The sequence below is a fragment of the Bison bison genome, unplaced genomic scaffold, assembly GCF_000754665.1.
Source record: "Bison bison bison isolate TAMUID 2011002044 unplaced genomic scaffold, Bison_UMD1.0 scf7180017864454, whole genome shotgun sequence".
NCBI lineage: Eukaryota > Metazoa > Chordata > Mammalia > Artiodactyla > Bovidae > Bison > Bison bison.
In genome coordinates this window covers 553,743-579,444 of record NW_011495016.1, presented here as the reverse complement: position 1 = coordinate 579,444, position 25,702 = coordinate 553,743, and the positions used below count along the sequence as shown (strand labels likewise).

Sequence of the window (25,702 nt, the reverse complement as noted above, 5' to 3'; positions counted from 1 at the left end):
ATGATGCTAAAGCTGAAACTCCAGTCCTTTGGCCACCTCATGCGAAGAGTTGACTCATTGGAAAAGACTCTGATGCTGGGAGGGATTGGGGGCAGGAGAAGGGGATGACAGAGGATGAGATGGCTGGATGCCATCACTGACTCAATGGACGTGAGTTTGGGTGAACTCCGGGAGTTGGTGATGGACAGGGAGGCCTGGTGTGCTGCGATTCATGGGGTCCCAAAGAGTCGGACATGACTGAGCGACTAAACTGAGGCATTTTTCTGCTGTAGGCATACAGATATCTCCATTTATGGATGTTCTCTAGAGAATTTCACTTAAAATGTAAAAGAAGTAGATGAAATAGGATATAATAAATTGATGTTAGACCCTTTGCTTTGTTTTAAGGTATTGATCATCTGAGATCAGTGTATGGACAGTATTTGATTAAATACATATTTTCTTTTTTATTGACATATATGCATAGTTCTGAACATGGTATCCTGTTCTTAAAGGCATCATTAAATTTGGGGTTACATGGAAATGCATGTGACTATAAGTATCTCTCATACAATACTAAATTCTCTGGTTTAGGAACTTTCTTTGAACTGCTGTGTTTATGTTCCATTCTAATATACAATACAGAAGAGAAACTATACAATGTAATTTAATTCAAGAAAGTGAGGTTTTTAAAAAACTATGTTAATGGGAGAAGTTATATCTCTGACATAGACATTTAGAGAGGGTCACCATTAACTATATTCCTTTGTCTTCATCAAATCTCGTTTTCGAAGAAACTTTGTGGGCAGCCCTTTTGGAACGCGTCACCTAGTCTGTGTGCAGCCAGGGTGTGGGGATCACAGGGCTTTCACAGAGATGTGATTTATGGTGCTGAACTCCTTGCCACGGGTTTTTGAGAGGAACACAAGTCTGCACCCATGTGTTAGAACAAGATGACGTCACGTGCTGTGCTTAAGAGAAAGCTTTGAACTTAAAAAAAAGAAATCACTGAATTTGCAGATGCTAAGATTCTCACTGTCAGAATGGTCTCTGAGATGAATTCTGTAACTGAACCGAGGCAGAAACTCCAGAGAGGCCAGAGGAGCCACAGAGACGCCTTTGAGAGTTTTATCTATGACTTCAGTTATCAAATTCCATAAAGTACCTAATAGATGGGACCTTGGTTTTCTCATCTATAAACGTGTTTGTTAGAATACATGATCCATATCATCCCTTGCAGCTCCAGTCTCTGTATTAAAGGAGGTGGGCTATAGTTACTTGGGGAAAACCTAGGAAGATAGTAGAAGTAAAGGGAAAGTGATTTAAAGGCTGTGTAAGAGTGGTTGTGAGACAAGTAAATGGAAATGTCAAATAAAAGGAGAGGTATTAAACATCAGTTCCCTGATGTATATGGGGTTACCTATTATAGCTGGAGACTGTCCTTCCTTCCTCAATGAGCGAGAGAAAGGCAGTAGAAAGAGGTTTTCAGGAATGCTGTGGACTTGGCTTTCTTAAGGGAAAATGGATTGACGTCTATCTGATTTGGATGCACTAGGTGTATTCTGCCCGAAGCAAATGGCTTAACTTGCTGCAAACTCTAGGCTCTTCCTACATTGGTCAGACAGGATTTATGTTTATAATATACTTATGCCTGTGGCGAAGAAGACCGTCACTTCAGTGTGGGTTGCCAAATAACTTGCTAATTTGCTGGCCAGTCGTCATGAGACTCCCTGAACTGTAAAGTGCAGGTATGTTATACTGTTTTTCTGAACTATCAGTGTAGAGAAGAAACTTGGTATTATGTGCTTTTTTGTCTTTTATAAAGTGCTATTCAGAGTTGAACAGTGGCTTGCCCCTGCCAACTGGGGTATCTTCAAAGCTTGACCACTGATAAGTACAAAATCTGGCCCTCATGCAGTTACTTTCTGTTGCTACAGATCCATGGCACATTATGCTGTGATGCTAGAAGACTGTTCCCTTTACCATTTTGTTTTATTAAAAGACTTTTGCTTGATGTGGGCCATTTTTAAGTCTTTATTTAATTTTTTACAATATCACCTTTGTTTTGGTTTTGTTTTTTTGGCCCTGAGGCATATGGGATATTAGCTCCCAAACCCGGGATTGAACTTGCACCCTCTGCCTTGGAAGGTGAAGTCTTAACCACCGGACTGCAAGGGAAGTCCCTCCCTTGATCTTTTTAGACTACTGCTTTCTTTTTATAATGGGCAAATTCTTGGTAATAATGAATAATTCTATTAATTGAGCTGTTCACACATTACCACCTAAACAAGTGACTTTCTGAATAAGGTTTTGGCAGAAAAAAAATCAATCTCCATATGCCCATGGCTCCTCTGGGACCCAAATCTGGGCATCATTAGTTAGCAGAAGCCTCTTGGCTGATCGTAATGATAATGACATACATATATTTGAATGATCACCATGAGCAAGAGAACTACACATCCCCGTAGGACCATGTCTGGGTACATAATAGCTCTGAAGACTATTGGGCACACTCCATTTCTCTCTTCTCCCCTCAGTCTATGCTGATGCAAACTCATATCAGTGTCAACAACATTCTAACCTGCACAGGCCCTATAGGATTTTATGGTGTGAAACCTTACATGTTCACCCAGCTTGTCCCCCTCAAAATGATGCCATTTTGAGGGGGACAGCTGTACACTTACACTGTACACCCATGCTGGTAGAACAAGACACTGCCAGGTGAAATGGGAAAGGAAAGGCTTTTATTTTTAAAAAATCATTCAATTTGCAGATATTAAGATTCTCAGCATACGTTCTTGATTGCCTTACTTTGGGGATCAGCTCTGGGAAGATCCTTTGCTTCTAAAGCTGATCAAAACAAAGAATGACCTCTTTTTTTCTCTTCCAAATATGAAGGCTGTTTGCTTATGTGTGTGGGTGTGGGAACAGCATTACAAGTATGACTTTAGGATATCAGGGTCTCTGAGATCTACTGCTATCGGATGTCTGTTCCTACCTTCACCTTTAGTAATTTTTTTTTTTTTTTGAGGGGCCTGATGCTTCTATGAAAGAAATACCTTCCTTTGAGTGTTCTGAGGGTGGTGGGGAAATAACTGTGCTGAGATGTAGCTCTTGGCATCACGAAGCAAAGGACAGGACTTCAAAACAGCTCTCCTTCTCTGAACCCAGGGCCTCCTTCCTCTTTGAGACTCATATAAAGGATGCTCTCTGCTCTTCACTGATAGCAGTGGATGAAGTGGACGGGCTGCCTTCAGCCGAGGTTCTCAAAATGTTTTCCTTGGACCATTTCTATTGAACCAGCTGGAGTATCTGTTATGGACCAGATTTCTGGCCTTTACCAAGAATCCATGATACAAAGGTTCTGGAGACAGGGTCTGGGAACCTCCATTTCAAGTGTGTGTGTGTGTGTGTGTGTGTGTGTGTGTGTTTTTAATACATAAATATTGGGAACACTTAGCCTATGGGCACATTTAGTGGGAAAAAGTTACTGTTTCCTTTATTTTTATTATTCTGAATATAGTTAATCAGATGCAACTAAAATTGTTCTCTCTTATATACAGTAATATGTAAACACTTCTCAGATTGTGGATCTTCCAGGATGTCCTTAACCATGTTCTTTCTTCCATGCCTGCTTCTGAGTTTGGCCATTCTTTTGTATCTTTTTGGAGCAACTGCCCAGCTTTTAAAACCCAATAACTGATACTCTTTCTACTATCAACCACCTTAGCTGCTGTCAGGGAGCTCACTTACACTCCAAAGTGGAGGGATGTGGTATCTCTGCTATTCTCTTGCCAGAGAATTAACTGCAAGTTAATGTGGCCGCACCTTTCAGTCAAGGTGAGTTCTAGGTATTGCGTGTGTCATGTCACTTAATCTCTGCTAAGAGTGCAGTGCTGGATGGATATAGGATTTGGAGGGTGTAGCATGATGGAAATGGCCACACATTCTCTGAGAAGTGGGGTCTTCATCCCTCCCCTTGAATTAGGGTAGGGTCTGTCATGCTTTCCAGGTCCCACATGGAGAGGTGTTCCACCAATTTGCCATATGAGAGAGTGAACCACTGTGTTCTCTCCAGATTAGCTCAGTCTCAGCCGACAGCACAGAAGGACCCCAGTAAAGCCCTCGTAGGGCAGACGGACTGCTCAGTCCAGCCCTGCCTGAATTCCTGACCCACAAAACCAAGAGACATAATAAAAGCGCGTTCTTTTAAACCACTAAATTTTGGGGGAAGTTTGTTATGTGGGAATAGATAACTAAATGTGTCTCTGTGGGGGCAACTTTGTTGCTATACCAGCTGACTCTCATCCATACATGGGGTTTTTGTTTTTACCTCTGAAGGAAGTAAGTCAGAAAGTCAGCAGCAACATTGTAGCAATAATCCGATGGAATAACATGCTTGCGAATACTCACCAGGAGAATACAAATTATGTTCAATGTAAGAAAAGCATATGCTTTACTTAATGAACTCAAAACAGTTTAAGGATTTTTTCTTGATTACTTAAAAAACATACTTCCCAGTATTTAGGAGTGAAATGAATATTAATTGAACTGAATCTATAATTGAGGAAACAGGCATTGAGATGTTAAACCAATTGCTCAAATTTTCACCATAGTGGGTCAGTAGCATGTTTATTGGAGAAGGCAATGGCACCCCACTCCAGTAGTCTTGCCTGGAGAATCCCATGAATGGAGGAGCCTGGTGGGCTACAGTCCATGGGGTCGCTAAGAGTCAGACACGACTGAACGACTTCACTTTCACGTTTCACTTTCATGCCTTGGAGAAGGAAATGGCAACCCACTCCAGTGTTCTTGCCTGGAGAATCCCAGGGGCGGCGGAGCCTGGCGGGCTGCCGTCTATGGGGTCGCACAGAGTCGGACACGACTGACTCAACTTAGCAGCAGCAGCAGCATGTTTATACCTATAACTAAATTCCATAGATCAATGGCTTTCAAATTTCTTTAATGGCAATTCATAGAAATAGATGTTTTACCTGAACCTGGTATCCATATATAAACTTGAGCAAACTTCACGAAATGCTATTTACCCTATTACATGTGATGCACTCTAAGATACTTTATATTTTCTTTTAAAAAATGCTGGTCAAAGCTACTAAATCAATTTCATGACCCATTCATGGATTACATTCTATAGCATGAAAAACACTGCCCTAGACACTAAGCTTCCTGGGACCAGGGATTCTATCCTATTCATTGTGTACAACAGGTGCTTAGAAATTTCTGGTGTATAGAAGGCATTCAAGCATTTAATAATTGAATGAATTTCATGGCAATGGTTCCAATGTATTAAAATGGGAAGGATACTAATCACAAATCAGAAAATCCATTGTCAATACTTGAATCCTTGTGAAATAACGTCTCTTATTTTCTTGCTATAAAATAGAACTCATTATATCCAGTATTCATGGGATAAAATGAGCCCATAAATATAAAACTATTGTGAGCAAAAGACAAAGAATTATAAGTAAAAAATCAATGGATTTGTTCCTTATGCACTTTGAAATTGCCTAGAACATGACAAAAGTACTTCACTTTGTTACTTTAGAAAGAAAGACAGACAGACATTGAAGTCGCTCAGTAGTGTCCAACTCTTAGCGACCCCATGGACTGTAGCCTACCAGGCTCCTCTGTCCATAGGATTTTCCAGGCAAGAATACTGGAGTGGGTTGCCATTTCCTTCTCCAGGAGATCTTCCCGACCTAGGGATCAAACCCGAGTCTCCCACATTATAGGCAGACGCTTTACTGTCTGAGCCACCAGGGAAGTCAAAATTTATCTTATTTGTTACTTTAATGCCACTTAATTAATTTGGATTAATTAGAGGAAAGTCATGGGGAAAATGAGGTCTAAATTTAGACTTTTTAAAAGATAAAAAATGAAATTTCATTGAGTGACAAAGCAGTCCTAAACTGCTGGACTGGTAGACGTCTGTGTTGAAGTACTGGCTGGGCCGCTAGCAGATTAGACACAGTGACAGCTGGAGCACAGCCGTGGCAGCTGCATTGCATTGCTTTTGTGTCAATGGATGTTTCTGAAATTCTGAGGAGAGACTTGATTGGGTAAAGTGCCTTTGTTACCTCTTCAGGAATTTATTAATTCCTAGTCTATGCATCAGAAGATGCCACCATTTCTAAATTACTTTAGTTTGGACATATGAGATTTGAAAAATGTCTGTGAAAGACTTGGGGATTTTGACAACTTGTTTTAATAACAACTAAGAGTTCTAAGCTTTCAACAAGACTCTTTTCACCCAGAGGTAAATCATGCTGCACAGCCTAGGGTAACCTTTCTTTTGTTTTCCCTCCAAAGCCTACCAAGTACCTTGTCCATGGGAAATTTCCTGTTTCAAGTAGCAGCATGCAGTGGTGTGGTGCCCTGGTTTGGGAAATCGGAAAAACTGTCTCTAAGTTCTGGTTCTGCCACTTTCAATATGTGTGCCCTCGGATAGGTTTCTTTATCTCCTAGAGTTGTGAGCGTTAAATAAGCTATATCATGCGTGCACACATGTGTGAAGTATTTAGCACAATGCCCAGCACAAAGGAAACAATAAATGATAGTTCCTCTTAGCTCCATTACTGTTTTTGTTTTTATTAGTTATTATTATTACATGCTAGCTTTTTCTTGTCTGGATTAGCTGTTATAGTTTGGCTGCTAGACAAGAGATTTGTTTGCTCAAGACATAAGCATGTTTCTTTGTGGCTCAGACAGTAAGGACTCTGCCTGCAATGCAGGAGACCCAGGTTCAATCCCTGAGTTGGGAATATCCTCCGGAGAAGGGAATGGCTACCCACTCCAGTATTCTTGCCTGCAAAATCCCATGGATAGAGGAGCCTAGTGGGCTGTATAGTCCATGGGGTCACAAAGAGTCGGACACATGGAAAATGATGTCACAGGTTTTACCAGGTCCTGGGACTCAGCCATTGTGACACCTGGAAATTGAGCCGAAAATAAATAAGGTGTCCATCTCTATAGCAGCTGAGACTGGGGAGGAGTGGTATATTCAGCGCGTCCCTGAAAGGTGCTGGCAGCTCTCAGTCTTCCCTTTGTTTGTGAGGGAAAGGACTGCACTATAAAATTCTATATGTTGTTGAAGAAACTGGGGCACTAATGCGATTGCTCACTCTGTGATGCTGAGCTATTTTGAAGTTTTCTTTCTAATCGGCTTGGGGCAAAATTGTGAAGTAGTCATTTGTCTCTGTCACTTTCAGCCCTTCGCCCCCACACTTCCCCTTCTTCATCCTTCTGTCAGTGAATTTCTCCTACTTCATACCACAGATTAGCTGAAAATGGCTTAAAAGGTTGTCCCCTTTAGGTACATTTGTGCTTTGGATGACTCTAAAGAATTAAATGCTTCTCCAAGGATAGTTTCAGAGACTTGCAGGCCAAGAGGAGAGAGAATTCTGATTGGGAGTTATCCTGGTATCTTTCACTTCACATTGCCTTCTCAGCTGGTTGTTAGCTGAAAAAACATTGTGTCTTTGTAATAGGAGGTAGATCTAGTCCAAATTTTCCAAGGTGTATTCCAAGGGATGTGAGTTGGTTTTCTTGTGGTTAGATACTTTTAAGAAACTGTAAATAACAGAATGAAACAGGTTTCCTTGCTGTAGAGATTCTTAGAACCTTTATCGTGCTCATGTCAAAGGACGTACTTTGAACTTCCAAGTGGGTATTTAGGTTGCTGCATTTTCCGTCTTATTTGATTATCTTCCTCTTTTAATTTTTATGAAGCACCTTCAGCATCTATGTGACACAAAACACACTTTATAGAGCACCAATCTAGTCCAGCCCTCTAGACCACCTAGGGGAGGAAGCAGTAAAGTGATGTGCTCATGGTTCACTATTGAACTGGTTGGACTAGAAACTTGGTTGTCTGAGTCCACAACATCCTTAAAAATCCCAGTTGTGGTCATGGGTTTAATATCTGTCATCTCAGCTAGACTGAATACAGGAACTTGCCCTCTTCCATTGTCATTGTATTGTTAGCAGCCAGCACAGCACCGGGCACACAGTGATTAACCAGCACTTTTTAAAACTGAATTGAGATTGATTATGGGTGGACATGTGTTGTCCGTTTCTATGTCTACTGTTCCCCCTCCCAGCCTGCTCCCTACCACAATGCTATGTTTGAAGGGGTCCGTGTCAAGTGCCATACTTACACTGAGAATATGTGGTCCCAGTTCCACTGACACTGAACCTGTTCAAGTGCAGCCTGTGCGTGACCACATTCTTCTGGGGTTGAAACAGGATGATGTGCACCTTAGGTGCAAACAGACATCCCAGGACCACGAAGCCACTCAGGCTAACAGAGATGCACATGGTAGTTGTCTGCACCTACAAGAAAAGGTTGCCTAGTTAGGTATCTTGACTATAAATCCAATACAGTGGTCAACTGAAGAGCTAAAAAATAGAGCAAACTGAAAAAACCAGATCATCTACAGTTCTATTCTTATTCTAGCCAAACCAATACAGCAATTATGTTGAATCTTCTGAGCCTGGGATCCACAGGGAACCATTGCTGAGGATTTGTAAGCAAACACTGTTTGTGATGGGTGTTCCTCAAGGCTTGCCAAGACTTCCCATGGACTTTCTTGCTTTGTTTGTTTTCTTCAGTATATTTGTATAAAAGATACTTCTGCAGAGCTACTGAAGTCAGAATCTTAAGTAGTAAAATATCAGTACTAAGTACTAAGTGATAGAGTGACTCGATGTCTGATGGTTTGAGTTAATCAACTCGGCTTGTTTAAGGTATACTATATTAAGAACAAATTTGATCCTGTTTCATATTTCTGTCTCTCTTTCATGCTGGGGGTGCTGCCTATCTGCTCTTGATTTCCTTACTCAATAGTGGGGGACAGTGTCAATTTTCTTCTAGGTACTGACTCTTAAGCATTTCATTAGCATCTCTCTGGAATTTTGATACATCAGATACTCACTAGTCCATCTTCGTTTCCCTTTCTTTCAAAGAAAGAATTTTCCCTTTATCCCTGAAAGCAAACCTCAGAACTGGGTTTTATCATCTCCTCTTTTTATTCTCTTGCCTCCACTCTTCATCTTCTCTGATCTTCTCATTTGTCCTGGCTTCACCTCCCATAAATTTTTCTGGAAAATCCTAAATTAGATTCTACATATTTAATCACTCTTAGTATGAAAAATGGCAATTAATTATTTCTTCTATCAGTTTCTACTCAGAGTAGCTATGGTAAATTCTAGAGTCATTTTAGAGTTCTTTTTCCTTTTTCTTAAGGCAATGCTATTACCAGATAGCAATAATTTCTCATGCCCCAAAGTGTCTGACCTTCTTCTATAATCAAGGAAAACTGAAGACTGAACAATTAACTAGAAGAGCCACATAGTTTTAGAAGATTTCTTCCTGTTTCTGATTTTTTAAAAAATCAGGTTACATGTATTTCATAACTCTTCAGAATCTGCCTTTACTTTAATTGCTGAAAGTAAATCTCTCCTCACTGTCTTAAAGCTTCTGCTACCCTAACCACTCCAGTGCTCTCCAACTTGGTCCCTGATTTCAGGCTCCTTTAACTTCTCAGAAAAGTCTACTATCTAATTCCATGATGGAAAAGCCTTGATCAATCGTAACTATGTTATTCATAGCAAGTCCATTACTAGCACAATTGTTTTACATAGATATATAAAACATGTTATTAGAACTGTGTTCTCCCTGCCTCGGATCTGACTGTGGTGCCGGTATGAGAGGGATCACTTATCCCATGAGGGTGAGACAGGTTCAAATGTGCACATTTTCTAAACCTTTTCTAAAAACACTTCTATAAATGTGAAACTCATCACACATTTTAAGACATTACAAGGAGAGGAGGAGGAAGGCTTTTGTGAGAAGAGCTTGCACAAAGTTGTATTGTGAATTCCACATCCTCTCTACTATAGGGGGATTGTACCCATCTCCTCACTTAAAGTCTAGAGAGAAGGGCATTGGTGTGGCCATTCACAGAAGGTCTGACGCTTTTTCTGTGGAGGGAAGATGCTCTGACTGGGAGCCTGATTCCTAGGTGAGAAATGGCCAGTTACTTTTGTACCACAGCAAGGAGACTTGTGAATGTGTTGAAATAGCCCTTAAGAATTTATCAAAGCAGAGGCTATGTGAGTGGGATGCTGGACAAGATGAGCCACGGGATAGTGAACCATTGGGGGGAATCTAAGGGCCATGTGGAGGGGCCTGGAGTCTTTCCCAGCATGGGAAGGAGGCTGGAGGGGGAACAGCTGGATGTTCTGGGCCTATGTGTGACAACTTAGAGTAGAAAATTGCCAGCCAACTCACTCAAGGACCTGCAAGAAAAAAAAAAAAAAACAAAAAAAACAAAACAGCAGGAAATTTCTGATAATCACATGAAAACATCCTTTAATCATCTTCCAGATTATCCCAAGGATGTGTCTTTAGCCACTGGGGACTCAAAGATCATAAAGCCATCCTGTTACGTAAGAACTGATCTACTTCTTCCTTATTACTCTTTAACCAGAGCTGAGGGGAGAGCAGCTGGTGGACTGGGGACTATGAGCTGGGAGAAAGGGGAAACCGACTGCTACCGCTTGAAGGCAGGCCAGACTGCAGGAGAAAATAAGATTGAATGTTAAGTCAGGATATGGTTTTGATAATTACATGGGCAAGGCATTTGAATTTCCTAACAGACTGTTTCCCACTGAAAATTATTGTAGGACCTTATGTTACCTAAGGGCGCACAAAGTCATGGACCTCTTGAGCATGGTCGCCTGTCGTTCGTCCCAACACTAACACGGTGCCTTACGTGGTGAACACCCTGTGTTTTTGTTCTCTTCACTGGGATTTCCATCCAGGGCTGGGGGGTGATTACTCTCACTCACTATTAAGGGAACAATGGGAGGCAAAACTAAAGGTGCGTTTTGGTCACAGTTTATGCTGCAAAATTAAAAGGTACTTCTTAATTTTTTTTCAAAACCCAAGTATCAGCCTCATAGTTTCAGTTGCCAAATTCCTTCTATAAATCACACTATAAAAAGTCTGCACTTACATATAATTATTTGTCCTGTATCTTTGAACATTCCCAGTTCACGCTGCTCTGTTTTCATCTTCCTCAAGCTCCTAGCAACGCCTGACATGGTTAACCACTTCCTGGATACATTCTTCCCTCACTGACAGTTCCTCATCTGGGTTACTAACTCAGTTTGCTAACTTTTTTCTCTTCTACCTGAGCTCTAAGTGCTGGAGTGTCTCAGAACTCAGTTTTGGACACTCTTCCCTTCACCATCTCATTGAGTTCCAGGGTATAAGTACTTCCTGTGTGGATGATATTCACACATGTAGTACTACTTCCAGCTTATCCTCTGGGCTTCCAAACCTATACACTCAACTGCTGTCTTGGCGTATTGTTGTGGATATGTAGTAGGCAAATCAGAATGAATCTGTAAGCAGAACTTGATCCTTTCCTCCAAGTGTCTCCATTTAAGTGGCACCAAATGCCACCCAACTGTGCAGCCCCAAACCTGAGAGTCATCCTCAATTTTTCCATTTCTCTTACACCCACACTTCCAGTCCAATAGCAAGTAGTATTTGTTCTTTTGGAAGATAATCCTCTATGATCTCTTGGGCTTCTATATCTTTCAAGCAGCGGCTCTGACTGCCTTTGTTCCAAACTTTCTTTTCAAGAGATTTTTATTGCAAAGAGCCTTAAGAGATGGAGATAGTGTCTGTGAAACAAGGGACCAGCATATCATCCATTAGAGAAGGCTCGGGTTCCCTAATCTCACAGTTCCTCCGGGTAATGCCACCACTGACTGTGCGGTGGTTACAGTCCCCTTTGCCTAGTCTGCAGAAAGTAGGGCTCAGGGAACCAGAGCCAGTGCTAAATTTCCAGCTACTGCTATTGCTTTGACTTATAAAGTCCTTTTTGTCAGCGTCCACAAGACTGTGGCAGGCTAGCATGGTAAATTAGAATAAGTTGAGTAAAATCCAGACTTTATGGTCTTTGACAGCTGTGACAGTGAGATTGGAAAGGTTTTCTCAAAGAGGAAATGTGGGCTGATTAACAGGCCTCGAGAGAAGTCCAGAGAATCTGTAGCAAACAGGTTGACCAAACTATGTGGTCATCCAAGCAATAAATAGTGCTCCACTTTATTGCCATCAATGAAGAAGATTTGAGGGATGGGGTCACAGGCTGAGTAACAGGAAGTGGGTTTAGATAGAGCTGCTGGACCAGTACTGAGATCGCTGCTGACTCTCCTGTGGGCATGGGGTGGATTTCCTCCCTATTCTGATTCGGGTCCTTGATGGGCGGAAAGTTCCACTCTTTTTCACACAAAAGATGCAGGGACATGTGACTACGCTGACCATGAAAAGAGAAACCTTGCAGAGACAAGGTGAATCACTGGGACTTTGCCTGCCTCCCCTGGAAGATGAGGGAGGCAGATGACTATTGCTTGTGAAGGAGGAATGGCAACAGCTGAGCCCCTTATGGCTCATCCCCTGCTGTAGTCTCTCCTGCCAAACTTAGATCCATTCCAAGATGACAAAGGTCTCAGCTTTTTTACAGTGGAAACTGGGCTGCAGAAAAGGAGCTTTGGTCCTTTCTATGAGATTTCCCTGAAACAGAATAATGCTTTGGAAGACCATAGATGAGGCACTGACTAGTACTGGGGCTTTTACTGACCTGCATTGTGTTTAAAATGCTGACAAAAGTGCTACACCAAAGAATGAGAAACTGATGTGAGGAAATCTAGAGAGATTCTTACAGTCGGCTACAGCGCTGGAACACTTGCCTAGCTCTATGCTAAAACCAGGCAAGACACTAAGCGATGTCATCGTGTTGAGATAGCAGATGCCCTGAGTTGGGACGGATGCCTTTAAAAATGTTGCTGTCTATGTGAGTCAGTGCCAAATAAGCTGAAATACACAAACAATATTCCCTAGGCAGATAGCTACCTGGCTCTGGCCTCCTGAGTCAAGGGGTCCCCAAAGTTGAACAGTGACAATAATGATGATCTTGCCATTCAGTTCAAGGTTCTGGGTGCTCAGAAACATCGGATCTTCATTCAGTTGAACCACACATAGATCTACATTCTTGAAACACAGAGCAAATGTGCTTTCCTTCCTGGCACGCAGATTTGCCTGCTGCCTGGTTCTTCCCTTACTCTCCATCCTGACTGCAGCTGCCTTAAGAAGACAGGAAGGACTGGGTGAAAGTCTCCCCATCCCCAGGGGGAGCTGCCAACTGTATGCACCAGACCCAGTATGCTGGGAAACTTTGGGAAGGTAAGAACTCAAATATTTATGCTCTGTTGGTTACAACCAACCAAGTCACCATCCTACCCAGACCCGTTAGGGAGAGGTTAGGGCTGGGATCAGAATGAGACAAGTGAGGCACTTGCTTGAGAGGGAGATTTAAGGAGGCATCCCAAACTCAGAAGTCAATGATATTTTATTGCAACATTTCTTAAAAAATTCTTGCTAAAAGCCTATGATGAACACAATACCCACCTTTTAAAAAAAGGATAAGACCGGTAACAGTGCTGGGCAGATTCAAAGAGAAGGTGAAAGGTCAGTAACACTGATCTTGTCCTGATGACTGTGTGTGCAGGGGTCACCAGCCCACTCTGCGTTGCCAGTGGAAACTGGGAAGCCTACACCAATGCTGATGTTCTGGCTACAGTGGTGGCCGTGAGTGATAAAGTCCTTTGTCTCTGAATCAGGAATCTCGTGTCTTCTGTCAGCATCCCAGAAACTGTGGTGGACTCACCTGTTAGACTGCGGGATGGTTTAAAAACCCTTCACAGTTCCTGACAGGTTCTGTCTCCATCACTGACATCCTACCCTTGGCTCCAGTCACCATCAGCTCCAACTGGAACACCTACTACAATACCTAACCACTCTCCCCTCTCCTGCTTTTGCCTTTCTGTCATAGAGTGTCTTCAGCAGATTGAATTTTTTTTTTTTTCTAAAATGTGAGATCACTAAACTGTTCTGCTTAAAAGTGAATTTCAGTGGTTTCTTTTTCCATATAGAACAAAATCTAAACTTCTTGCTATGTGCTATGAAGTCCTAAGTGGTCTATCCCCCCATGCCCTGCCTACTTCTCATATAAAATCACATTTCCATCTACGCATTAAACCATAGCCAGATACACCTTTCTTTGCTATGACATTTTTGCCTAGAGGCATTTGTGCTTACTGCTTCGTCTGTCTAGTGTATGGAATTCCCCTGTCTGGCTTTTCCATCTTTCAGTAGAGTATTATGAAATGGGTACTAGGAGGGGTGGCAAAGATTTTTTTTGAAAGAACGAGATGTGATACATTTCTTTAAGTCTTCAAATATTCAACGTGGGAACACTGAAATTTCTTTGCAAGTACTTAAATCTTGTAAAAAAAATTCTAAAGTCACCCCCAAGTCTCTGCCTGGATTAAGTACTTTGCCTGTCCCAACCCCAGAAAAGAATCTAGCACCTTGAAACCTGAAGTACAGTCCTTTGCCCAGCAGCATCTCCATCACTTAAGAGCTTGCTAGAAATCCAGAATCTTGGGCCTCATCCCTTCTCACTGAATCAAAATGTTCAGCAATATTCCCAGGTGTATACACCTTAAAGCTTGGGAAGTAGCATACCCCCTCTCCCTTCCATCACAGCACTCACCCCTGCAGGAGTTATCCCGACTTTTCATTTGTTCATTCCTCACTCTCCATCTCTATCTCCTCTTGTTCCCTACTAGACTGTAATTTATAAAAAGGAGGGGCTGGCCTATGTTAATTGCTGCATCTCCAAGGCCCATGATAAAGGCTCAAACACTTTTGGAAAACATGACTGAACAAAATACTTAGTAATTACCATTTTAATTTTTTATGGAAAAATTTCCACCCAAACGTGGCCTAATTTTTTATTTACACCGTGTACACTATGTATTGAATCCCCGATGACTCAGTGTTTGTTTCTTTACACTATCTAGGATGGTTATGTTGCAGTAAAGAAGGAGATGGTCTGGGTATTCCTCAAAGATTCTTCACATTTTTGGATTCTTACCCAAGTTTTTGCTTGCTTTGTCTTGATGCCTCTTATAGAATCAATTAGTCTTGCTTGTTTTAGGCTTTACTCCTACAAATGTATTCCTTCTATTAAGAACAGATAAGTTTGTGGTGTAGCATGAAAGGCACGGATTTGGATCTAAAAATCTTGTCCTACTATTTCTTAACTGTGCCACCTGGGAAGTTAATTATCCTCTGAGTCTGTTTACTCATCTTTCCAATGGATAATGAAATTTGCTTTCCAGGGTGCCAATGAGAGTAAGTGAGCTCAAGTATGCAAAGCATTTAGCAGAGTAAGGTCTTGGAGGTCGATCAGGTAGAGTCAGTTCCTTTCTTTCCCTCTTACCTTAATTACGTTATTTTTTTTGCCCAAGCAAACAACCAACCAAAAGAAAACAAGAAAAATTAAAAAAAAAATCACAAGACCTCAAAGCCCTTAAACATTATTTAAATGAATTCTTTTACCTGGTATAATCTGACCAAATTGCCAGTTCCCATGAGTTTCTTACCAGACTCCCCTTACCTCCCACTTGAGAACAACCGATATTACCATATTTTCTTGGTTCATTTCTATTTTGCTTCAAGAATATTCCCTGTAAGCCTTACATTCTCTAACTACCTTAACTGCACTTTCCAACGAAGGTCCAGGGTGAAATCTCACCTTTTTAAGCAGAAGTATTCCTAGAAACACCAAGCTCTTACTGATCCAACTCTTTTTTTGAAACAAGTAGGCATTTAAGAGTTTGTATCAGTAATTTAATTATAAACTATTCTGCATTAATCTTGAATTCATTCATTCTTGTTATTTTTTCCCAACTGGAGTATAAGCTTTTTGAAGACTGGAAAGGTACTTTATATTTATGTGTAACTCCCAGTGGGTGGCAAAGTACTGAGTCATAAACCTTGTTGACTGATTAGATTAATGGGTACTTTTCTAGTGCTGCTGATTCTATCTGAGCCACATGGTTTACCTCTGAGAAATTTTAAAACTCAGTCTAAAACAAGGGGCCGAGTTCCAATACTTCATACATGAAGGAAACCAAGTGTAAGAATTCAGCGGTTGGTGGGATTGTGGGCAACAGGAGTGAGAGTTCTGTCTAGATACACGAACACTACTCAACCAGCTAACTGTTGCATGTAGGAATTAGGGTTCACAAGTTTCACTTGGTTAAGAGGAGCCAAGAATCTGGATAGCTATATAAAATTTCTCAGTTTTCTAACTTTGACAGATATTTCAAAGAATTTCAGAACAATGCAGGCCACACTAAAGCTATCTATGAGATGAGAAGAGCATGTGATTCATTAGAGCAGCAATTTTTAATCGTGGCTTTAAGTGAGAGTCACTTGGGGAGCTTTGACAGATCCTGAAGTTCAGGCCACAGATCAGGCCAATTAAATCAGAATTTCTGGGGCTCTGCCCCAGGTATCAGTATTTTTTCAAAGCTACCCAGTTGATTCAATGTGCAGTTGAGATGAGAACCACTGTGTTGGAGGCTCTGGTGTACCTTCTCAGTTCTCTTGTAAATTCAGGGTTGGCATTATTGCAATGATAAGTGAGACCTCAGATGATCTCTGTGTGATTTGTTGCCTTAATTAGCACACACCTCAAAACACTCAACTTTATTGCATTTTACACTCTCTGCTGCATTTCTCTAGTAACTTCTGTCATGTGAAACTTTGGGGCTTCAGTTAATTTCATTTAATCATGATACTGCTATCATGTTAAAGGGGGGAAAAGTCATCTTTAGAAATAAATGCTAGTTCATTCAATGAAGTTAAATTTCATTCTAAGTAGTATTTTCTGCTATTTTTTAAAATGAGCTTTTCTGAGAAAGAATAGTTTCAAATCATGAGGCTGAAATAATTAACAGTGTAATAACAATTTTGCAGTCCCAATACCCCAAGTCCTAACTACTAAAGATGGCTACCTAAGAACTGGAAAAAAAAATCCTTACAGGTCTTTAAGAGGGTGATGTGTACTGAAAAATAAAAGATAGAATTGGGGGTATTAAAATACATGAACTGTAGTTCTCCATTTAATCCCCACACTCAAAGCTTGTGGTGCATATAATCTGGCCTTTGATTTTAGTTCTGACCTCTGATTTAGTTCTGATGTTTTTTCCTTTGACAGATTTTCAAAAATTTTTATAGATAGTTTCAGAAAGCCTGACTGTTACCCCAACACTGGATATATATTCTTCATTTTTCTTATTCTTCCTTTATGGTAGTCCAGAGGTTTCAGTCATATGGTGGTGGATAATTTAATAGACTAGACACACTAAGCTTTGCCAGTCTCTTGATCTGTTGCTGTAAGTAGCTTTGTCTTATTTTTGAGCTGCAATATTCAAGAGCTTGGCAACATAGGAACTGCTGATAAACAAAAGTTTTGGAGACTATTCTACAGTGCCTACAGAGGCACTTTATTTGGTGAAATCACAGTGTAACAAGGAAACCATAATGCCTCTGGAAAACTTTATGATGACTTAAGAAATGTAGAAAATAAAAACCGATTGCTTTAAGAGGGAAAAATTCCTATACTCACTCATACTCATTCATTGGAAGATACTAAAATTACAATTTTAAATGCAAGAGCAACTGATGGATCATTTCAACAATTTGAAAAGTTTTGATGGAATGATGAATCCGTTTCTTTCAGAAAAGATGATAATTATATTGAAGCCCAGAACTTTGAACTAAATATCACTGAAGACTATATGAATAATGATGTAATTAGATTGCCTGAATATAGACAGTAAAATTTTTAACTAATTCAAGGATTACATATATATACCATGCCTACAGGAACTAAAGTTGTAGGAAAAGTACAATAAGTAAACATTGTATTTTAACCCATTTTAGAGAAATAATGATGCTTATCTGAAACTCAAGTGAGAGTTTTTAGGTCTTTAAACTGATCCTGGCTTAATATTGCAAGTCTGCTTTAACTTACAGATCGATCTATGGTAGCCCGGTCCTCTTGTGTCTAATTTAAAGTATTCTCATTAGATTTCTAGTTGTGTAAGTCTTATTCTCTCATCACTCACTTTCTAAATTTAATTAAAAGTTTTAAAGGTGTGTGTGTGTATTATACTTTTCTCCCACCAGATTATAAATTGTTTGAATGACCATGCCATATACATGTATCTTCCTTTCTGTGCCTAGCACAATGTTTTCCACATAGTAAGCACTAATTAAATGCTTTTAAAACACAGTGAATTAATTTCCACATGCAACATGGCAGTTCATCATAGCATTTGTTATTTAGCTACCTGATTGCTGAGATAAAGGGAGTCTATTGTAAATTCTACATAACAAAACAGTAGAAGGATACAAGAAGGAAAAGGAGAAACCATTCCAAGACTTACTCTGTAGTCACTTGATGTCACATAAAATATAGGGAGGAAGGCCAACCAGATGATGCACGTGGTGTACATGGTAAAACCAATGAACTTGGCCTCGTTGAAATTTTCTGGGCACTTCCGCGTTTTGAAGGCATACACAGTGCATAAGATGACCAGGACTACGTCATAGGTAAGTGAGATCAACATGCTGGAATCTTTGACGTTGCATTTTAGGATGACTGTTTCCCGCTTCTCTGGAAGGGTGTGCCGCCTGGTGCCTGGAGCCTCCAGGATGAGCCACACAGACACGACCATGATCTGCACCAGTATCAGACCCAGGCAGATGAACACCTGAGAACTCGGGCTGATGAATTTTGGCCTCTGAGCGCCATTCTTTACCCCATCGAAGATGCGGGCAATGCAGTTTGTCTTGGTCAGCAGGGCTGAGTAACAGACAGCGAAGGAGGTCCCCAGCCCCAGTCGGCGCAAGGCGCAGATGACTGGTGACGGCTTGGAAATGAAGAAGAACGTCATGCAATAGGACAGGCCAACTCCAAACAACAGGATGTAGCAGAGCTCCCGGCCTGATGCTTTGACCAAGGGTGTGTTGTTGTGCTTGATAAAAACAGTCACAACCATGCATGTGCACATAAAACCCAGGCAGGCGATGGTGACTGGACCAATGGCCCAGGCGTCTTCCCACCTGATGTAGTCCTCAGGAAGGTCAAAGCAGCCAGATAGGTCTGCAGTGGGCCACTGCCCAAGGCCACAATCCATACAGGTAAACTCATCAGCCAGGTATTCGTAGGGCTCGCAAGGGATGCAGATCCAGCAGCAGACATCCCCTGGTTGCATATTCTTCATTTCGTTGGGTGCACAAGGGTCGCTGCACTGGGAAGTGGGCATTGAGTTCCGGGACCAGTGGATAGAGTCAACATCTAGTGATAAGGTTTCTGACCAATGACCAACCTTCAGGTAGGAATACTTGCCACCCACATACTGGAAGTTGAACACGTTGTATTGTCCCATGCCATCTCCAAAAGTGTCAAACTTGACAATGCTATCTACACCTTTATTTGCGATGAATGGAGCTGTAATGTGTAAAGTAAAAGAAAAAGAAAAGAACACTGTTTAGGTGTCTTAAGTATGATCAATGACTTTATATCATACACTTAGCAGAACTGAAATAACAGGGAACAAGATTCCAAGGCTGAGATAATTTATCAATTACCATTGAATTTACATATTAAAAGCTACTGGAATACTCAAGCATTCATAAATTCATTCACTTAACATTCCTTAATGCCTCCTATGTGCCAAGTGCCAGTGACAATCCATGAGTACAATATAGCATCTGCCTTCAAAGGAGCTGATTACGTAACTGGGGAACTGGGGAACTGGGGAACGGCAAACATCCAGTCATAGTCTGTGTGGTATATAAATATTCATTTCTTGAAAAACTCCAAATAGGAATTGGACAGAACTTTGAACCACATCTGTATTATTTATTGAATGCATAGAAATTAAATATTTTCATGGAAGTATATAATTAAAAGGAAGATTTTTTTTTTGTCTCCTTCAAAGTCAAGAAAAAATATTTTCACCATAAATGGATGGTATTTTTCTTTTAAACAGTTTAGATGATTCAGATGGAAAAAAAACACTCATCCATAATCCTTCAACTGTAGTATTTTCATGTTTTGGAGGATAATCATTCTGACTACATATTTGCAAGCCATCTATATACAGCATGCATGCTAAGTCACTTCAGTCATGTCTGACTCTTTGTGACCTCATGGACTATAGCCCACCAGGCTCCTCTGTCCATGGGATTCTCCAGGCAAGAATACTGAAGTGGATTTCCATGCCCTCCTCCAAGGGATCTTCCTGACCCAAGGATTGAACCCATGTCTCCTGTGGCTCCTGCATTGCAAGCAGATTCTTTACCACTGAGCCACTGGGGAAGCCCCATGTATAACATACTCCTATCTATCTGTCTATCTACACACAACCTGAATATTCTGAAGACACCTACCATATGCAGAAACTATGTAATTGCTTTAAAGTTTGTTCTTAACTGTACAGGACTGGTACCCTCAACACTGTCTCTTATAGCTGGAGAGTTGGACTGTGAAGAAAAGCTGAGCACTGAAGAATTGATGCTTTTGAACTGTGGTGTTGGAGAAGACTCTTGAGAGTCCCTTGGACTGCAAGGAGATCAGTCCTGGGTGTTCATTGGAAGGACTGATGCTAAAACTGAAACTCCAATACTTTGGCCACCTCATGCAAAGAGTTGACTCATTGGAAAAGACTCTGATGCTGGGAGGGATTGGGGGCAGGAGGAGAAGGGGACGACACAGGATGAGATGGCTGGATGGTACCACCGACTTGATGCACATGAGTTTGAGTGAACTCCGGGAGTTGGTGATGGACAGGGAGGCCTGGTGTGCTGCGATTCATGGGATCGCAAAGCGTTGGACACAACTGGGAGACTGAACTGAACTGAAGAGCAGCAGCTGTCTAGGCGTGTCTGGTTCCGCTCTTCCAGCTGCTGCTCATCAAGTCTCTTGCCAACATCTGCTGCCGTTTTTATGCCATCTTCTCTGGTTGACTCTGTGCCTACTATTTCACACTGCTGACTTTTACTCTTTCCTTAAATGTAGAGAATGTGGCTGATGTCTCTGTGATGCGTAGACAAATTTTATTAGTTAGGGTAGGCTTGCGTGTGTGGATAAATAGACCCAAATTATGTAAGCATTCAAATACAATGAAGTTTATGTCTCCCTCGTGCAGCAGGCTAAGGTCTTGGTCCATGGGCATCTCTCCTCCACACTCTGATTCAGGAACTCAGGTCCCTTCCATCTTGAAGCTGTACCAGTTCCTAGGGCCTCCTTCTCATCAGCATCCACCCAGTGAAAGGAGAAAAAGAGTATGAAGTAGTTGAACCTGCTTCCTAAAAGTATAAACCTGGGAGTGGCACGTGTTTCTGTTCACATTTATCGACTAGAAATTAGTTACAGGGTCACACCCAACTTCAAGAGTGGCTGGGAAATGTGGCTTCTACAGTGCTTTTGTGCATAAAGGACCTCTGGGAGGATGCCCAAGGATAGTGGTTACCAATGGCAAGAGATGGGAAGTGGGCAGATGCATGGCAAAGATGGGTGGGAAATTTTTACTGAATTCTTTTATATTTATATTTTTGCATTTTGAAGCACATGATTATAACACCTATTCAAAATACAATAATAAAAAAGGAAAATATACATTAACAATCAAGGAACACCAGATATTTGAGTAAACTTCCAACCTGAAAGACAACCAACCAGAAAAGGAAATTTGGCATCAATAGAGACAATGCAGGGAGCAAAAGATGAAAACTTTATAATAATAATGAGCTCAGAGAGGTAAGAAAAGATGCTGCATCTAGGAGATAACTACAGTCTATTCTTAAAAAGGAACATTCAGAGAGCAAGAATGAACTTTTGGAATTGAGAGCAGAAAATAGAAATTCAGTATAAGGATTGAAAGTTAAATTTGAAAGAATTCTCAAAGTTTGACCAAAATGCTCAGAAGGAAAGTAGAAAATAAAGATTTGAGAAGATTCTATGGAATTTCAGCGTTCAATCAAGAGATGTTGTAGAGAGAGAGAAAGAGAAAGTAGAAGGAAGACAGTATCAAGGGATTCAAAGTAAATTATTGGACAAACTGACTTGGGAAAGGGTGACAAGAGACTATTGCTCTTTCTTATGAGCTTTGTCAAAGTCACATAAAAATTATGTACATGTATTATTTTTATAAAAATAAATTATAAAGTTAAAAAGTATAATGAATAATTGGGCCAGGTCAGGCAGAACAGCTTGCAAAGTAAATAAATAAGGAAAATGATACTGCTGCAAATATTATCACAAGTGCTTGGTAAGTGGGTGGTAAACAGTCGTTTGGTGGAATTTTTTAATATAAATTTCCCTCTTATTAAATCTGTCTCATTAAATATGTAACAAACCCATTGTCAGCAGAAGTGTTCTGATCTGTAGTTTGGAATAAAGAGCTACTGTGTGTGTGTATTAGTCCCTCAGTCATGTCTGACTCTTTGAGATCTGAGAGAATCTTGCCTGGAGAATCCCCTGGGCTGTAGCCTGCCAGGCTCCTCTGTCCATGGGATTCTCCAGGCAAGAATACTGTAGTGGGTTGCCATTTCCTCCTCTAGGGGATCTTCCCAACCCTGAGCTTGAACTCGGATCTCTTGAGCCGCCTGCAATGGCAGGTGGATTCTTTACCACTGCACCCCTTGGGAAGCCCTTGCTATGTCTATACTAGAAGGAAAAAGAATGAAAGGGGAACCTAGAAGAAAAAGGTAAACTGTATCTGTCAAATATTCCACAAGGGAGAATCTTCCTGTACCTGAATGCTGATCCAAACACGACTGACTTGGGTAGTGAGGAGGCAGGTAGGAAAACCTAGCTGTTTCTCAGGTGTTGCTAGAGTGACTTCAAGTGACGGAGCAGTGTGAGAGTATCGATCCTGTCACCTTCCTGATGCATTCAGAGTCGCTTCTAAGTCAAATGACTCACCTGGGAAATAGTTCAAGTCCAGTGATCTGGAAGTATGATTCTCTGGAGATGAGCTGTACTGTTCTTTAGAGTGAGTTTCCTATTTCTCGAGTTGAATTTCCCCAAGGGAACTAAGCATCATTCAAAATGGAAAGATAAATCACCTCTGTTGTTGTGGTAACAGCATGAAAAAAACTAAAGGGGTTGGGGAAGAATTGGAAAGATAGCGGAGTTTTTTTCCCCCCCCCACAAAGATTAAGAATCTTTCTCCAAAATCTACTTCACTGCGCTAGTGTCTCAAAATCAGGTCTTCACGTTTCAGAGGAAACCTGATCTGGCCTCGAATCAGGAGACTAATTTATCAGTTTAGCTCATTATCCAGTTAGTTCTGGTCCCAGTTTCAAATGGATTTATTCTGGAAGTTTCATACCAAGGTGACCAGCCCTCCTAGGGTCCGTTTCATAGAGACGAGGCAGGACGATACCTTATAAATACTACAGGTCAATGGCAGGAGGAAATTAAATCAGTTCTTTATTTTTTCCTTTCAGACAGAAGTCCAATGTAGCTCTTAACAGGCTGTCAATAATGGGAATATAACTGCCACTGCCTGGGATCACGTCCATAAATGCTAATAAAGATTGCAAGAGCTACCAGCAGCAACGTGGCTCCAATTTTACAACCAGGCCATCACTGAAATTTCCGTGAACTCTTTTGATGGATTGAAATAAAGACCTAGGTGAGAAGACAGAAAATGGCTTTTCCCTTGAAAGACCTTATTAGGGGTCAAGTGGTGAAGAAATCAAAATCCTCTGGCTGGAGCCAACAGAATCCTTTACAAACATCATGCAGCAGGAAGACAGGAAAGAATAAAAATGAACTCTTGGCTATGTGTAATTAATTTACCTACTGATTAGGAACACAATTGCCGAAGCATTTCCATGGTTATTTACCACCTGAGAGTGGTTGCTGAGGCACAGCACCATCTAGATGTCTGAAATGCTGTCTCATACAGGGGAAAATACTGGCTAAGTTCCTCAGGTGCAAGGGAAAGTGAGTGTTCTAGAAAAGCTATTGAAAGAACATTGCGGTTTTTTTAGGGTTAAGATGGTATAAAGACCTCTCCAGTTCTCCTGAGAAGTTAGCACGGCTAACACTTCTGAGGTCTCATTACACGTTTTCCTGTTTCCCTATCTAGAGTCTACATCTTATGGCTGAAATTTTCAGCACTGAGGAGGCGCAGAAAGGAACAATATTTCCTAGACTAAGAATGAAGAGTGTGGAGGCAAGGCACAGAGAAAAGACCAGTGTGTGGAAATTAGTGAGATTTCGATCTCCTTCAGCCCCAATTCAGGAGAAAGGCTCAGGGTCTGCTTTTGCTTTTTTTTTTTTTTGGTTTTAGCTGGAAGGTTAATTGTGGCCCCTGAATCTTGGTTAGGGACCATTTTTAACCTGAGCTAATGTAACTACCGCATCTTTTTCTACCCTCTCTTCCCCAAGTCCTGATGTCCATTACATAATCTATTGCTTTTCTCACATGCCCTATGATGAAATTTTTAAGAACTTTTCATTGAAATCCATATACAGAAAAGGGGTAAAAATAAGGATTATCACAAAGTGAATACTCCTATGTAACATTATGGGTGTTAGGAAATGGAACATCGCCAGTACTCTTGTTCTATCCCTGTCTACCCTTGCTTCTTCCCAAAGGTACCACCATCATCTTTAAGTACCATGAACCATGATTGCCTGATATTATGCATGGTATGAATATAGAATAAAGTATGGGTTATGTTAACTCTAATATCTTTTGCTCAAAATTAAGTTTGGTGAGATTCATTCAAGTAACATTAAGAAGCTATAGTTGGTTTACTTTTATTTTTTTTTAATTTTATTTTATTTTTAAACTTTACATAATTGTATTAGTTTTGCCAAATATCAAAATGAATCCGCCACAGGTACACATGTGTTCCCCATCCTGAACCCTCCTCCCTCCTCCCTCCCCATACCATCCCTCTGGGTCGTCCCAGTGCACTAGCCCCAAGCATCCAGTATCGTGCATCGAACCTGGACTGGCAACTTGTTTCTTACATGATATTTTACATGTTTCAATGTCATTCTCCCAAATCTTCCCACCCTCTCCCTCTCCCACAGAGTCCATAAGACTGTTCTATACATCAGTGTCTCTTTTGCTGTCTCATACATGGGTTATTGTTACCATCTTTCTAAATTCCATATATATGCGTTAGTATACTGTATTGATGTTTTTCCTTCTGGCTTACTTCACTCTGTATAATAGGCTCCAGTTTCATCCACCTCATTAGACCTGATTCAAATGTATTCTTTTTAATGGCTGAGTAATACTCCATTGTGTATATGTACCACAGCTTTCTTATCCATTCATCTGCTGATGGACATCTAGGTTGCTTCCATGTCCTGGCTATTATAAACAGTGCTGCGATGAACATTGGGGTACACGTGTCTCTTTCCCTTCTGGTTTCCTCAGTGTGTATGCCCAGCAGTGGGATTGCTGGATCATAAGGCAGTTCTATTTCCAGTTTTTTAAGGAATCTCTACACTGTTCTCCATAGTGGCTGTACTAGTTTGCATTCCCACCAACAGTGTAAGAGGGTTCCCTTTTCTCCACACCCTCTCCAGCATTTATTATTTGTAGACTTTTGGATTGCAGCCATTCTGACTGGTGTGAAATGGTACCTCATAGTGGTTTTGATTTGCATTTCTCTGATAATGAGTGATGTTGAGCATCTTTTCATGTGTTTGTTAGCCATCTGTATGTCTGT

General features: G+C 40.9%; 1 protein-coding gene across 1 annotated transcript in view; it reads right to left on the bottom strand.

Moving 5' to 3' along the window:
- GRM3 (glutamate receptor, metabotropic 3) overlaps positions 1–25,702 on the bottom strand; it is a 255,445-nt gene that overhangs the window by 7,174 nt on the left and 222,569 nt on the right. The window contains exons 4-5 of the mRNA XM_010859121.1: positions 18,379–19,445; positions 8,157–8,331 (exon numbers count right to left, since the gene is read on the bottom strand). Of these exons, the coding sequence (XP_010857423.1) occupies positions 8,157–8,331; positions 18,379–19,445 (1,242 nt within the window). The remainder of the gene's footprint in view (positions 1–8,156; positions 8,332–18,378; positions 19,446–25,702) is intronic.